Source organism: Cynocephalus volans, chromosome 13 (genome assembly GCF_027409185.1).
Source record: "Cynocephalus volans isolate mCynVol1 chromosome 13, mCynVol1.pri, whole genome shotgun sequence".
Lineage (NCBI taxonomy): Eukaryota > Metazoa > Chordata > Mammalia > Dermoptera > Cynocephalidae > Cynocephalus > Cynocephalus volans.
Genome location: NC_084472.1, coordinates 74,502,503 through 74,519,484, shown reverse-complemented (window position 1 = coordinate 74,519,484; position 16,982 = coordinate 74,502,503). Strand labels below are relative to the sequence as shown.

At 39.3% G+C, this 16,982-nt stretch overlaps 1 protein-coding gene and 1 pseudogene across 1 annotated transcript in view; both read left to right on the top strand.

Moving 5' to 3' along the window:
* Positions 1–1,264: 1,264 nt before the first annotated feature.
* Positions 1,265–16,982, top strand: part of DDX60L (DExD/H-box 60 like) — a 103,246-nt gene continuing 87,528 nt past the window's right edge. Inside the window, 3 exon segments of the mRNA XM_063076699.1 lie at positions 1,265–1,372; positions 14,538–14,607; positions 15,093–15,282. Coding sequence (XP_062932769.1) covers positions 1,276–1,372; positions 14,538–14,607; positions 15,093–15,282 — 357 coding nt within the window. The 5' untranslated portion in view covers positions 1,265–1,275.
* On the top strand, positions 4,756–4,927 carry LOC134362341 (U2 spliceosomal RNA; annotated as a pseudogene).

Genomic DNA, 16,982 nt, shown 5'->3' with positions numbered 1-16,982 from the left:
TGAGAGATTGAGGGAAAGGGGAAGTCTCTGAAAAACGAAAATGGGGTTTATGATTCTCAAGAATCTAGATATAAAGTCCAGGCTGGGGTCATGGGAACAGATTGTTAAAATGGAGGAGAACCAGATGATAAGCAGAGCTTGTTTATGTGTACTGTATATGTACTTTGGCGTGGAAAGTAGGAAGGGTGGAGTTAACGTCTAGTTGAATCAATATCAGTAAAGGTCAAAACAACAACAGACAGCCATTTACATTAAAAACTTCTAGGACCCACTTCAGCAACAATGGAAAGAGGAAATCAACATTTAATTGTATCTGCTTAGAAGTGGAACAGCAACCTGTATAGCATTTAAAGCACTTGTATGAGATAATTTAATAGATAAACAGAGAACGTTGTCCTTAGACATTGTCTTCCGAGTTAAGAGTAGATTTTGATATCTTGGCTACCATTAACTAGCAGTAGGATCAGGGACAAGTAATTAGGCTTTCTAAGCCTGTTTACCTTATCCACAAGACAGCAACAATAATAGTTATGTACGTCATGGGGTTTTGTGAGATTAAATGTGATAATAAGTGTTAAGGGCTTAGCCTAGTGTCTAGCACATAAAAAAGCTCAATAAATGCTTTTAGGACAAAGCATAATTTTCTCCTGTTAGCAAATGTGTTCTTATGATACAAAGGTCCCGGTAAGTATCAGATACTAGTGAAGAACTGATATAAGATAAACTCATGACTTAACCATGGGTCAAGTGTCAGGTTCTTTTGTTTGCTTTCTCAATATTATTGTCCCTGACACCATGACTATTTTCAATTAAAAAGAAAAGAAAGTGAAGAACACTTGGCAGAAGTAAGTAATGCCTCCATCTCTGTTCTGAAATAACTTGATATTCCAGATTCTGAGAAGAACTTTTTTTCTTCTTCTTTGCTCTTCTGCTCTCTTTCCACTGTGAGCAAGTCACCCCCGCCCTCTCCTTCCTCTGAAGATAAAATTGGTGGTTTCCAATTCTCTCCGTTTACTACCCAACTCACCACCACTTTGAATCTCAATATATTCTGCATACGTATAACATCACGGAATTAAGAGCCTGGAGCACTAAAGGGCAAAGACAGGCTGGGATTGAAACAAATTGCAGACGTTAATAGGAGCGATGGCAAAACTTAAGAGCATTTTTCCTTTCAATTTAAATTCTCTGTGGAGCCTTTCGGGATGGAGAAATGAAACCGAAACTCACACTCTAGGCGTAAAAGACCGGCTGCAGGGGCTGGCATCGCGCAGTATGTCGACGCCTGCGGCCAGGGTCCGCGCTCGGTCTCCTCCCTCCACTCCCTCCCCGCGGGACGCGCAGCGCGGGAGCCCCTCTTTGCACACAGCAGGTCCGGGGTCAAGGGTCAGGGGTCGGGTGAGGAGTGGGGGGCGCTTCGGGGCTCGGCGTGCACTTGGGGCTCTGGGGTGTCAAGGGAGGGTCCTGGGGCGGAGCTGTCCTGCGTGGATTCTAGGTCTCCTTCAACATGTGGATGGGCCCGACGGAGAGGTGGCCCGGGGGCGCGGGGCGCGGGGGGTGCCCACTGCGCTAGCGACCGCGGCGGTGCACCTGCCCCCCTGCTGGCCCGGGAAGCCAGGCGTGGGGAGAGGCAGAGCAAAGGGACGGCCCTGATGATCGCAGAGGGCTGAGGTCTGCAGGAGAGAGGAGGGTGCTTAGGCATTCAAGGGGTGCTCTGCAAAACGGGGCGCTGGGGATGTGGCTGCTGAGGAGAAACTGAGGGACGGCAGATGTGAGCACGGCCGACGAAACCTGGACGTTGACAGCAGGAAACGGCTTCCTCTTCCTGTCCTGAAAGTAAACGCTTTTACCAGCAGAAAATCAGGTTTTATCATATCCCTGGAAAGGTCCTTCGTTCACTCTCTCCACTTCTCTTTTATTTACAAAGTTGCACTTATAAATTCATAATTTCCCAAAGTTTTCCTTGATCAAAGAAGCTGACGTCGTCCCCGATGGGGTATTAAGTGAAAGCTCCTAAGGACTGCAGGAGAGGGACGATTACCAGGCAAAAGTAATTCCCTCAAAGGCAGAGTAAGAGGTCCAGACGATGAACATCGACGTGATACAAATCCTCGTGATTTTGAGTAATTCTCCTGAAAACAGTAATATATCATGCAGCGAATCTCAGGTTTGCAGTTTGAAGTTTAGTAGAAGGACACAGGTGCTGGGAGTTGAGGGTGCTAAAATAATTGAGGGTGGATCTCTGCTTCCATGGCCCCTGTTTCTTCTCTTCTATCCAAAAGACATTCAGAAGAGTTTGATGTGTATCGTTCCTGATACTCTACTCAGAAACAGGTTTATGTGTCTACAGCTTCTGTCTATCCATCCATCCATCTTCCACCCTCTGTCCATCTTTAGATCTATATACTTTTAGAACATATTTGGCTGTCATGCTGGTCTGCAACATGCTTTGTTCACTTAATGATTTATTTGTACGTATCAGTCCCATTTAGTAATTGTCATGTGATGTCCCAGTTGTATGCTGTATCGTAACTGATTAGTTTTATTTGCAGCAAAATGGAAGGACATAAAATAAAAATTAAATGCCCTTTTCTCCTACTTTCCCCTCATACTCAGTCTCACAGTGATAGGACTCCTGAGGGTTAGCATTATAAAACTACACTTATAACTCTATTTCTTGGTTACTTATAAATTGTATACTTATAACTCTGTTTCTTGGTTTATCAACTCTAGACAGATTCTACTGACTCCTTGCTGTGAAATACCCACACACTCTGTTTTCCAATATGGGTTATATATTTAAAACAATTCTTTTCATGTTTAGCTTTATGACCTTAATAATATATCTGTGTTAGTTTCTCTCCATGGCTATGTTGATGTGGGGTTGAAGTCTCTGCCTCCCTGCTATAGGCTCCCTTCCTGTTCCTGTAAGTATGGGGAGGCCTGATGGTTATTTTACTGACATAACCCTTTTCAGGCCAGCTTATAGTTTGTTTGTGAATTATGCAGTTCTGTAAAAAACTTATCTGGCTTCTGGTTGTGTTTGCCGTAGTTAGTTCCTTATGCCAGTAATTACACCCAGAGATCTTACATTTTCATCCTTAATTCCCATGCATATTTCTCAAATTAGTGGAGTCTGTCTTGTTTATTGAAAATGATGGTCTTGCCTGGGAAAAGTAACACTTTCATCTCATCTCTGCAGCAAGGCTACATCCTTCTGTTTAACAGAGAACTCTTTATGAGTCTTTGTTGACCAAAGCTTTTTTTCTTTTTCTTTTTCTTTTCTGTCTTATCGCTTTTTATTTGGGGCACAGAAGCAGTCACCTCATGAGACCCAAATTTTTTGATTCTCTTTCTTCCAACTCTGTTTTCAAAACAGCTGGTTCTTTCCTAAGGTATTTTTTTTCTTCTTTTTTGTCAATAGCTCCTTAAAAATAGCAAGTAAAAGGCAGCAGACACTGACCTTTAACCATTTGCAATCACTTCCCTTGGAACATCAGACTCAGTTGGCATGTGGTTGGCTTCCTGGTTTGGAAAGAGATAGTTTTTACCAAATATTTTGTTTTACGTCACATGGGTTTCCAGTTTTTAAGCCCAACAAGCCTAGTGTCTCACTGCCTGTTATCTATCTACTAGGCCCAAAGACACATGCCATGTTTCATTGATTTTAGTCTTCTGTTTTTACATCTCTGAACCGATGATCTGTGTTACAAATCTGAAGTATGTTACAGTTTACAAATTAAATTCCTGATGATGCGAATAGTACATGACGGGAAGTTTGTCTTTATAGAAGTAACCCAGTTCAAAAAAAGAAAAAAAGAAAAGAAGAAAGAAGATAGAAGGATGGAAGGATTTATATTATCCTCATTTTGAAACATCTAATGAATTGATGGATCTAGACATTTTAAATTGTTGAAGGAGGAGCATGAAATTTGATGCATAGCTAAATGTCTCCAACCTAATACCTAAAACATCTTTTTACATTTTTTCAACTTCAATCAGCATCTAAAAATGTCCTCGCATTGCTATTGGTGGATAAATCTCTGTTTTTTAATGTATAGGTTTTCTTTCTTTTTCTCCCTCCCTCTGTCTCTGTCCCTGTCTCTGTATCTCTCTCTCTCTCTCAATTCTTGTGATTAGAGGCATGATCATTTATTTTGTATTTGTCTGTCAAGAGTTCTTACAGATGGTATTGTGTTCCATTCAGAGACACGTAATGCCTTGCTGTCTCTTTTGTGGTGTCAGAATCCATGGTGTTTAATGTCTAGATCCATTAATTCATTAGATGTTCAAAAAGGAAGATTCATTAATTCATTAGATGTTCCAAAATGAAGATAATGTAAATTCCTCATTTCTTTCTTTTTTCTTTTCTCTTGCTTTTTGACTGGGTTATTTCTATACTGACAAACTTCCCCTCATGTACTATATAATCTTATGCTTAATCAGGGATACAATTTGTGGCGGAAATATGGGATAACTGATTCTTTAAATCTCTGCTTTTGGATTTATCATCTGTCCTAGTTTGCTAGAACTGCCATAACAAAATACCATGGACTGGGGTCTTAAACAACAGAAATTTATTTCTCACAGTTTTGGAGTCTGGGAAGTCCAACATTAAGATTCTGGCTGATTCAATTTCTGGTGAGGGCTCTCTTCCCAGCTTGTACGTGGCCACCTTCTTGTTGTGTTCTGAGTCCTTACATGGTAGAGTAAAAGAGCTCTCCCATATCTGTTTTTATAAACACACAAATTCTCACTGCTTCTTGACCTTTTGGCTAAAATCAAATGTAATATCTGTTCTTATCAGTGTAATATAAAGACTAATTCTATCATATAAAGTCTCCGCCCTCATGACCTCATCTAACCCTAATTACTTTGAAAGGCCCCTTCTCCAGATACCATTACTTTGGGGGTTAGGGCTTCAACATATGAATTTGAAGGATATAACATCATCTTTGGATGCTATCTCCGGACTCCCTATTGTAAAAAAAAAAAAAAAAAAAAAAAAGATAGACATAGCATACTTATTCCTTTCCAACTGTTTGTCTCTCTTTCGACTTTCCAAATTGGTTAGTTACTTTAGCATTTTTACATTGTCATTGTTTAAAATACTTACGTCATGTCTCTGAATCAATTCCATTTATTGTTATCTATATATTGAGTCGAAATGTAAACATAACAAATAACACTTACATTATAACTACATATGGAATATGTATTGTGGAGCCAAGTCTTGTAATTAGATCCAAATAGTAGGAAATTTATCCTCTATCATTAAAATATGCTTACAGTAGATTTTTCAAAGAATTAAATAACATTAAGAACATGGTCAAGTGTCAGAGTTTTCAATGCTGATCATGATGTTAAAAGAGTTACTTTAATCAGTTCTAACTATGTTCTAGGTACTTTTAAAGCAGCTTATGTATTAACACATTTTATCTTGACAGCAATCCCAGGATAATATTATTCCAAATTTGCAGGTGAGGGAACTGAAGCAAAGAGAGAATAAGGAAGTCGTTTCAGGTCACACTACTAGTTCACTGGAGAAGTAGGAATTCAGCCCAGGCATCCTGGCTCCAGAGCTCATGCTCTTATCCTCTCTACTTTACTGCCTTTTTCATTTTCATTCCTTTGTAGCTATAATGTCTTTTCTCTTTGGCCGATTTTAGATTTTATTTTCAGAGCACTGAAATTTACTTTGGTATGTCTAGCTACGAGTTTCTCATTTTTCATCAAACTTCCTTTGTTTTTGGAGAAACTTATAAATTTAGGCACTCATTTCTTTCTTTAGCCCTGGGCTAGTCTCCTTAAATTGCATTTTATCCTATTATATTTTTGTTTATTTCTACCGTCCATTATGGTGTGCCAGTTATTTCCTCCCAGATTTCCTGTTACATGAATTGAAGGCTTTGACAAGTCTTTATGTGTCTTCATGTTTCTTTTCTTTCTACCTCATTGTCTTTTTTCTCTGTATTCTGGGAGATTTCTGGACTCTGTTTTTTAGCTTACTAATTTGGGATTCTGTGATTGTTCAGCAAGCTAATTTATTTTATATTTCTAATCATACTTTGAATTTTCAAGAACATCTTCTTGTTCCCATATTTTTTCTTTTTAATAGCAGTATGCTTTTGCTTCATAGATTCAATATCTTTTTGATTCTCTTGGTGAGAATACTAGTTGGAATTTTTTTGAAGTTCTCTTCTGGCCTCTAAGTCATCCCTGTTTTCTCAGGAGGCAGATGTTTTTTAGTCCATTTATTTGTTTTCTTTCTCTTCACTGTTGGTGTTCATTTTCTGTTTGATCATTATTTTATGTCTGACGATCCTTACTTTTACATTCATAGTATAAATAAAGAAAATTACCCTGGTTAGTAACAAGGCTGATTTGGGCTTCCCTAACCAGTCTCTTCCTTAAATGGGAGAGAAGGCTAATTATGCACTCAAGTTTGTGTTTAGGGTTGAATATTTCAGGGAAACTCTACTGTAGGTTATGAGTTTGGGGGACCCCATACCCTCACATGTAATTTAAAAATCAGCAGAAATGAATTATATGAAAAATGTAACTAATCAAGGGGAAACAATGATGTACTCGTATACTTCATTTATATTAGAATCATCATGATTGCAAATGGACAGTGCTTGTGTTTCAAATACCATGGGTAACTTTACTGTCGGTGTCATAACATTTTAAAATGGTGAAAACCTCTTGGGTTAAGGTCCAAATTTAAAAAAAGAATTATTTTCTTTGATGTACACAGGATTGAAGAAACCCCGTGTATATCAAAATTGTGTTAACAGAGTTTGCATTTGTAAGTAAAATAGGGTTTAATTCTAGGCTTAGAAAATTATAAATCAATTTTCAACCTTCATTAATGTCCAGTAAGACACTCGTAATTTGTGCAAAATGCAGGACAATTTTTCACAAATGGGACTGTCTGTGATTTTCAAGCTATCTAATATTTCTGTACCCTAGTATTAAATGCCAGTGTCACCTGCAAAAATTTCTTAAATGCCTCTAGGGGTGGCACTCCAGCTTTTGGGAACTATAGGACTATCATTTTCTCTCCTTCGATTTTTCTACCAATGTTATTCCATTTATTTGTATAGTCCAAGAATCCCTTTTTATTTTCCAGTACTGTTATGACTACATGATATTAAATGTATGAGTCCATTTTCTGAAGTTTTAGTGAAATCTTGGAGGGAAAAGGAGGCAGTAGTGTCTTTCGTAACACAATCTTGAACTGCAAGTCTCTATCTTTTCCTTTTTCTGGACCTTCAGTCTCTCCACAGACTGCTCAAGGCTAAAACATGCTAAATCTTTTCCATCTTAAAAAGACCTCCATGGATTTTGTACTCCTCTCTAGTTACCTTTCTATTTCTGTATTTTCCTGAAGGAATAAACTTCTTGAAAAAGTAGGTTATGTTTACCATGTCTTCTTTCTCTTACTTCCTCCTTAAAATTTCTCTCGTATACTGTCTGTTTTGTCTTTCATACATCCATTCTCAAAAGAACAGCCAAAGTCATCTTTTGAAAATGAGAATCAGATCATGTCCCTCCCTCCCCAGCAGGCAGTGAACTCTGATTATACTTAGGATGAAGTTCCTACTCCATTTCCTGTCCTATAGTGTCAGCCCTGCCCTAACTCTCCAACCTCGGCTTATGTCACTCTCACGTTCCTCTGCTCCAGTCACAGTGGACTTCCGTCCTTTCCTAGAGCACACCAATCCTTTTCCTACTTGGGTGCTGCACACTTTCATTTTCTTCTTGAAATGCTTGAAAGAAGCACGGCTCTTTGCATGGCCACTCTGTATCTCCTTCAGGTTTCATCTGAAATGTCTTCCTTGGAAATATCTTCTCTAACAAGTCTATCTAATTCTCTATAACCCTCTTTTATTTTTTTAATAGTAGTTGACACAACTTTTAAATATGTAAATTTTTGTTTATTTTTTCCCACCAGAATATAGGCTCCCAGAGTGCAGCAGAGACTACTTTTGTCCTTTTCAATGTGTTCCTGTCACCAAGCACAGTGCCTCGCACATGGCAGGTGCTCATTAAATAGTTGATGAATAAATGCATTCTGCATTTAAGTAAATAAATTTATTCACCCTCTGTCAGCTGGGTGTAGGGGGTCCCATATAAAGCCACAGGTGTGAGCTGAGAGGCATTAGAGCAACAGTGGAAGCTGACACGTGGTACCTGTTTATGTGACCCACTTATGCTCACTAGGTCTGTTTGGCCATGATCTTTAATTACTATTCCCATCATTCATTAGACACTGCTGTGCCTGCCTGACTGTGTGACCTGGAAGGTGTGATGATACTCTGCTCCTGAGAATCACCTTTGATTGCATAGTCACTTGGTACACTGTGGTAAACAACTCAATTGCTGGCAGGGCCAGTAGAAAACTAAGAGCTGCCATAGATTAAGAGGCAACATCTTCTTTATTTATGCCAGTTACCAACTCCCCCCACCTTCGCAATACTTACATGCAGTTCTTTATCATTATTCCAGCTTTCCCTTTAAAAACCAAAGTCTACAACCTACACCCTCCTGCCTCTAGTCTGGTGATGGCATGCCTGCTCAATGCTCCCACACCTAACTCTGCCGGAGTGTTCAGTATATTGTACTGTAGGGACTGATTTGCTTCTTTGTAAAGCTCATGCATTTTTATTTATTTTGTAACATGAATGATACATGCTTAAAAAGTAGGTGTTCTATACATATTTCAGAGGGAAAAGAACTGGGTGGGAGTGGGGAACCAAGTCCAAACCCTGTCTCTACAAATTCTTCCTCAGTGTCCCAGCCTACAGTGACTTCTACCTCTGATCTACATCAATTTTCTCAATTATCTTTAATAATCAAATGACTCACATAATTGTGTTTCTCACCCTGAAAACTGCCCTCCTTTCAAGGAGCTCTGTGCTCTGCTCCATCATGCATCCTGTTGCCCTAGCTTGGATCCAAGGAGTCATCCTTGACACCCTGACTCTCTTCTCCCTCTCCACATGGAATCTATTACCAAGCCATGTCAAATTTACCTTCAAAGTGTCCTTCAAAAGATGAATTTGAGGCGGATCCTAAGATGGTGATGGCTGCGATGGTTGGCGCTGAGTAGCTGAGGTGGAAAAGGCGGCCACTGGGCCTTAGGCAGCCAAGAAACTTGTGGACCTTCCTCTTGCCATCTCTTAAGGGAGGACCACTGCTGGTGGCCGGTCGTGGGGGCTCAACGCCACTTTGCCCTTGGCAGGAGAGGCTGCCTCGTTTATAGGCAACAGCTTTGAAGTGTGGAGCAGGAAAGGAACTGTTTCTTAGCTGCAGTGGCCAGCTGCCCTGTTCAGGATTCGAGGTTTCAGGCCGGCATAAAAGAAGATTCCTGGGAGCGCCCAAGCTGTGCCGCGGGACCGAGTGAGCAGCCCGAGGCGGCGGCGGCCGAGGACGGGGACAGCAACAACGTGGAGGCAGAGAGGGAGCTGCCCGGCCCAGCCCAGCCCCGTGAGTGACCCCCGGCCCGGCCCTGCTCGGGGGGTGGACGCCCGCCAGGCTTCTGCCTGCCCCACCGGGCCACTCACCGGCCCCGGGGCTGCCTCCATTTTCTCAGGTGGTGGCGGCTCCGGCCCGGCTCGGCCAGGCCTGTCTTCCTTGCCCTGCTCGACTCCTCACTGAGACTTCCCACTTGCCTGCCACGGTGCAGGGCTTCCAGGGGCCTGTGGGCTGGCCTCCCCTCCCACTCCCTCGGCAGTTTTCTGGCGGGGCTGGTGGCGTGGGGTGTCCCCGGCCAGTGTCGGGAAGGCAAGGCAGTACGGGCTGGGCCGACTGTCACTCCACCACACCCTGGGCTCTGGCCCCCAGTAAACTTCCTGTTACCAGGAAGCAGATACCATCTCTGTGGCCACCAGTTCGGAAAAACACCTAACTGATTTCTGGTTAGGAATAGTGTGGTAGGAGCATTCCCGAGTTCGCTTGAACCTGCTGAAGAGCTGACTGCAGGCGGGCACCAGAGTCGGTCCGCGCCGGGGGGATTCAAAGGATAACTGTGTGCTGCGGGCTCCTCCCCCGAGGAGCTCACGCTCTGGTGTGGGAGATAAGACAAGTACACAAATAACTGCGATACCAGGAGGAAGGTGATAAGTCCCGAGAAAGATCTACACAGTGCTACAAAGGCACCCAGAGTGACCGGTTGTCTGTACCTAGCAGAAACCTGGTAGACTTCCTGGGCGAGGCGGTGCCGAGCAGGGTCTTGAAGGCCCGGCTGATAGACGAGGGGTGCAGAAGACATGTCCCAGCCCAGCCTAATGCGCATGGAGTGGGGAGACGTCCGGCTAGGGAGGCGGAGACTCGACAGAAACCACACACCCTGTGGGGCCACCACTGCGTGATCCAACAGCCCGGGCCAGAGTGCACAGAACAGGGAGAAGTCCTACACGGGAAGTGGAAGCTCAGCAGAGACCACACACCCTGCGGTACCGCCCTGTGATCCAGCATCCCAGCAGAGTCCAAGCTGACCAGAAAGGTGGCTCCCCGGAGAAGCCCAAGACCCAAGGCAACCACACACACAAGGCACTAGAGGCCAACTGAGCAGTCACGGAGGTAGCCATACCAAATTGGCAACCACAGCAACATCTTAGTTAGTCAATAGTCTCAAACCGGTGGACTGTGAAACCCCCTGCCACAATGAATAAACATCAAAAAAAAGATACCAGAAATACAAAAAATCAAGAAAGTACACCACCAAAAGTAAATAAATCTCAAACTCTAGATCCTATAGAACAAGAAGCCCTTGAAATGACTGACAAGGAATTTCGAGTGATAATTCTAAGGAAACTGAATGAGATACAAGAAAGCTCAGCTAGACATCATGATGAAACAAGGAAAAGTATACAGGATCTGAAAGAGGAAATGTACAAGGAAATCAATGTCCTGAACAAAAATTTAGCAGAACTTGCTGAACTGAAGAAGTTATTCAGCGAAATAAAAAACACAATGGAGAGTTTAACCAGCAGGCTTGTCGAAGTTGAAGAGAGAACCTCTGAACTTGAAGATGGGCAGTTTGAAATAACACAAGCAGACAAAAAAAAAAAAAGAAAAAGGAAAAAGAATCAAAGACATTGAAGAAAATCTGAGAGAGATATCAGACAACCTTAGAACACAATGGATTAAAACTAGAAATTAATAACAAACAAAACTCTGGAAACTATACAAACACATGGAAATTAAACAGCATTCTACTTAATGACACATGGGTCCAAGAAGAAATCAAGCAGGAAATCAAAAAATTTCTTGAAACTAATGAAAATAATGATACATCATACCAAAACCTGTGGGATACTGCAAAAGCCGTATTAAGGGGGAAATTTATTGCATTAAATGCTCACCTCAGAAGAATGGAAATATGGCAAGTGAACAACCTAACAATTCACCTTAGAGAACTAGAAAAACAAGAACAATCCATACCTAAAGTTAGCAGACGGAAGAAATCATTAAGATCAGAGCAGAAATGAATGAAATTGAAACCCGAAAAACAATAGAAAAGATCAATGAATCAAAAAGTTGGTTTTTTGAAAAGATAAATAAAATTGACAAACCATTAGCATGGCTAACAGAAAAAAGAAGAGAGAAGATTCAAATAACAAAAATTAGAAATGAAAAAGGCGATATTACAACTGATTCATCTGAAATACAAGGAATCATTCGAGACTACAATAAACAACTATACACCAACAAATTTGAAAATCTGGAGGAAATGGATAAATTTCTGGACATACACAAGCTCCCAAAACTGAACCATGAAGTCACAGAAAATTTGAACAGACCAATAACAATAAAGGAGATTGAAGTTGTTATCAGAAGGCTCCCAACAAAGAAAATCCCAGGACCAGATGGATTCACAGCAGAATTTTTCCAAACATTCAAACAGGAATTGACTCCGATTCTTTACAAACTATTCCAAAAGATTGAAACAGACACAAATCTCCCAAACTCATTCTATGAAGCAAACATCATCCTGATACCAAAACCAGGTAAAGATATAACCAAAAAAGAAAACTACAGGCTGATATCCTTGATGAATATAGATGCAAAAATCCTCAATAAAATACTAGCAAACAGAATACAGCAACACATACGTAAAATTATTCACCACTATCAAGTGGGATTCATCCCAGGGATGCAAGGTTGGTTCAACATACGCAAATCAATAAATGTGATACACCATATTAAAGTCAAACACAAGGACCATATGATCATCTCTATAGATGCTGAAAAAACATTTGATAAAGTTCAGCACTCATTCATGACAAAGAGTCTCTATAAGTTAGGTATAGAGGGAAAGTATCTCAACATAATTAAAGCCATATATGACAAACCCACTGCCAATATCATCCTGAATGGGGAAAAGCTGAAAGCTTTCCCTTTAAGAACAGGAACTAGACAAGGATGCCCACTCTCACCACTCCTATTCAACATAGTGTTAGAAGTACTAGCCAGAGCAATCAGAGAAGAGAAGGAAATAAAGGGTATCCAGATGGGAAAAGATGAAGTCAAACTGTCTCTGTTTGCAGATGACATGATCCTATATATCGAACAGCCTAAAACCTCTACAAAAAAACTCTTGGAATTGATAAATGATTTCAGCACAGTAGCAGGATACAAAATCAACACACAAAAATCAGTAGCATTTCTTTTCTCCAAGAGTGAACATGCAGAACGAGAAATCAAGAAAGCCTGCCCATTTATAATAGCCACCAAAAAAATAAAATACTTAGGAATTGAGTTAACCAAAGAGGTGAAAAATCTCTATAATGAGAACTACAAACCACTGCTGAGAGAAATTAGAGAGGATACAAGAAGATGGAAAGATATACCATGCTCTTGGATTGGAAGAATCAACATAGTGAAAATGTCCATACTACCCAAAGTGATATACAAATTCAATGCAATCCCCATCAAAATTCCAAAGACATTTTTCTCAGAAATGGAAAGAACTATCCAGACATTTATATGGTATAATAAAAGGCCATGTGTAGCCAAAGCAATGCTGAGCAAAACAACATAAAGCTGGAGGCATAACACTACCTGACTTTAAGCTATACTACAAAGTTATATTAACCAAAACAGTATGGTACTGGTATATGTTCTTACTTATTGGTGGGAGCTAAAAATTCATATATAAATTCACACACACACACAAAAAGTAAACCTGGGGTGGGGGGGGGAAAGATATAACAACTACAATTACTTGAAGTTGATACGACAAGCAAACAGAAAGGACATTGTTGGGGGGGAGGGAGGAGGGATGGAGGTTTTGGTAAGGGGCAACAATAATCATCCACAATATATATCAACAAAATAAAATTAAAAAAAGAAAAGTGTCCTTCAAATAAATCCACACCTCTCCAGTTCTAAATATTACCATATTAGCTCAAACCACCATCATCCTTCTCCAGCACTGTTTTAGTAGCTTTCTCTACACACCTCTCCATCCAATCTGTTATCTGCGCTAAAGCTAGAGTAATGTTTTCCAAATGCAAGTAGTGATCATTTTATAATCCAGCAATGGCTTATCATTGCTCTTAGGATGAAGACAAATCACCAGAAGATTCCTTAAGAGGCTCTGCATAGTTTCCTATTTTTCTAACCTTTTCTGATACTACTGTATTCTTTATTTTCTCTGCTCCTACCACACTAAATTCTTTTCTGAATCTTATACTTTACACACTCTCCCCTGTTACAGGGCCTTTGTACATGCCATTACCCTTGCTAAGAATGCTCTTTATTGCTTTTGGGGGACAAATTAACTATAGGGGAGTACTTATTCTTCAGATCTCAGCTCAAGCAGTGACTCTTTAGGGAAGCCACCTCTGATCTCAGTGCCTTTTGTCACATTTGTGATTTAAATTTTTTCTATGATTATTTGAATTAATGTCTGCCTTGTCCACTAGGTTGTTTGCCCTGTGAAGGATGGTACTATGCCTATTTTTGTTCATTTTCTTTGTTGTAGGAATAAATGCATTTCTTCTTCTTCTTCTTTTTTTTTGTTACAGGGGTGGCATTTACCTCAAATATAGCCATTTTATGGGTGCCAAAATAAAAGACACTAGCCATATTTAAAAATTGCCTGTTCTACTCTATGGCCCAAGTAGCAACAATGATGGGCAATTTTCAATCTTTGATATTTGTAGTTTATAAAACAACAATCTTGTAAGATACTCAAATTCAACAGTATTAAAAAATACAGTCAAGTGCTGCATAATGATGTTTTAGTCAGCAATGGACCGCATATATGACAGTGGTCAGAGCAATAGGCTATACCGTATAGCATAGGGGTGTAGTAGGCTGTACCATCTAGGTTTGTGTAAGTACACCCTATCGTGTTCACAAAAGGAAGAAATCACTTAATGATGCATTTCTCAGAACATATTCCCATAGTTAAGCAACACATGAGTGTAATTTGATTGCCATCTCTCCTTTCCCTAAAAATAACTAAATTATGTAGCTATTTAAAAAATATTGATGGTTTAAAATAATTCTTTCTTCCTTAGGGTTAGAGGACCACGCACTGTTTTTCAGGAAAGTGACACAGTTAATTTTGAGGGAAATGCCAAAAGCTGGGTAAGTACCACCGAAGTGAAAAATAAAGAGCTGTGAAATTTTATGCTCTGTGTATCCAGACATCTAGAAGCTGATACGCACATAAATGACCATTCAGCATACTTATTTGGAGCAGCCTGGTGATGATGGGAAAACATTCTTCTTCCTGTAGTTGTCAATAGCTGTCATTGAACAGATTGTTTCCTAAAGCAATCAGATAGATGGAGCAGGGAGGTGTATCATATATCAGGCATTCTCAAATTCAAATCCTGTCTCTACCATTCAGCATTGGATAAATTGCTTTTCCTCTCTGAGCCTAATTTTCCTTATTATAAAATAGTAACTGTACTACCTCCTTCTTATGAAGGATAGTTGTAATGCATGAAGTAAGAACTCAACGAATAGTAGCTTTTGATAATAATAGTAACAACAACAGTAGCAGCAGTGTCTTTTTGGGACCTGTGTAATCTACAATCTTTATTCTAACCATTTGATTTTTATTCTAGATATTCCAGCTTACTAAATGATTTTGTCGAATCTAATTTTTTTGTGATTGATGGAGATTCCTTGCTTGTCACGTGCCTATGTGAGAAATCATTAAAGCAGGGACAGAATCTCCATTTCTTCTATCTGATGGAATGCTATCTTGTGGATCTTATGAGTAATGGAGGACAATTTGCCATAGTTTTCTTCAAGGTAATAATAGTGATTAATGTCTTTTTAATCCTTTGAAAACTATAACTGAAATCTCTTAACTTACTTTAAAGACTCTTTTACTTACAATAAAGTATATTATGCTAGAAAATATAAAAAAGGACAGATTAGTAAGAAAAAAATCAACTGTAATGTCACTACTCAGAGATAACCATTCTTTAGTTTTCAACATTTTATCATAAGAATTCTCTGATATAGAAAAGTTGAAATATTGTGCAGCAAATACCTATATTCTGACCATCTAAATCTACCATTACATTTCATTATACTTGCTTCAGTATATATCTATCAATTTATCCATGCCTCTCTTTATCCATCAATTCTTTTTTCCTTTTTTTGGAGCATTTCAAAGTAAGTTGCATTCATTATATTTTGCTCTTAAGCACTTCTGCATGTATGCTACTAACTAGAGTTCAGTGCTTATTTGCAGTTTATTTTTTGAGATAAAATTCACATAAAATGAAATGCACAAATCTTAAATGTACCAGTTAATGAATTTTGGCCTATGCATAAGTAATTACTCTTCAGTGAGTTTGGGCAAATGCTTGCCTATGAAATCCAAACTCTTGCTTCACAGCACATTCCCTTATGCCCCTGCTTACTTAGTTCATCCTCATTCCATTTCCCAAATGCAACCACTGTTTAGATTTCTTTCTACCACATATTAGTTTTGCCTGTTCAAGAACTTATAATGAATGGAATCTTATGGTATGAACTCTTCATGTAAGGCTTCTTTCATTCAACGTAATGTTTTTGAGATTCGTTCATTTTGTTGAGTGTATCAGTAGTTTGTTTCTTTATCAGTGCTGAGTAGTATTCTATTGAATAAATGTGCTACCGTTTGTTTATCCATTCTTCTGCTGAATGGACTCTTGGGCTTCTCCCTATTTTGCCTATGAGAATAAAGCTCTTATGCACATCCACATGAAAGTCTTTGTCTGGACGTAAGTTTTCATTTTCCTTATGTAAACATCTATGATTGAAATTGCCATGTAATAAAGTACTTATGCTTAGTTTTATTTTAAAAAAAAAACTGCCTAAACTTTTCTCAAAGTGGTTGTGTCACTTTATACTCCCCTCAACAATGAATGAGAGTTCTGGTGCTATATATACTTGCAAGCACTTGTACTTGATCACTACCTATTCTAGCAGATGTGTGCTGTTATGCCATTGTGGTTTTAATTGTCATTTACGTAATGGCTAATGATGTTGACAATTTTCCAAATGCTTATTGTCCATCTGTATTTGTGAAGCATGTGCTCATATCTTTGACCATTTTTAATTGGATTCTTTATCTTTTTATTATTGAGTTGTAGGAGTTCTTAATATATTCTGGGTAAAACCCTTTGTCATAGATATTGCAAACATGTTCTCTCAGCCCAAGTCTTGCTACCTTGTTTTCTTAATGCTATCTTTGGATGACCAGATATTTTTTGTCTTGATGAAATCTAACTTGTCATTCTTTAATGGTTATTGCCCCTGTATTCTGCTTAAGAAATAATTGTTTATCTTTTAGTCACAATGATATTCTCCTATATTTAATTCTAGAAATATATAGTTTAGCTTTTGCGTTTGGATCTATGATATATCTTGAATTAATTTTTTGTATGCATGGTGTGTATTAGGGATTGAGGTTCAGTTGTTCCATCATCAATTGTTGAGAAGATTTCTCTTTTCCACTG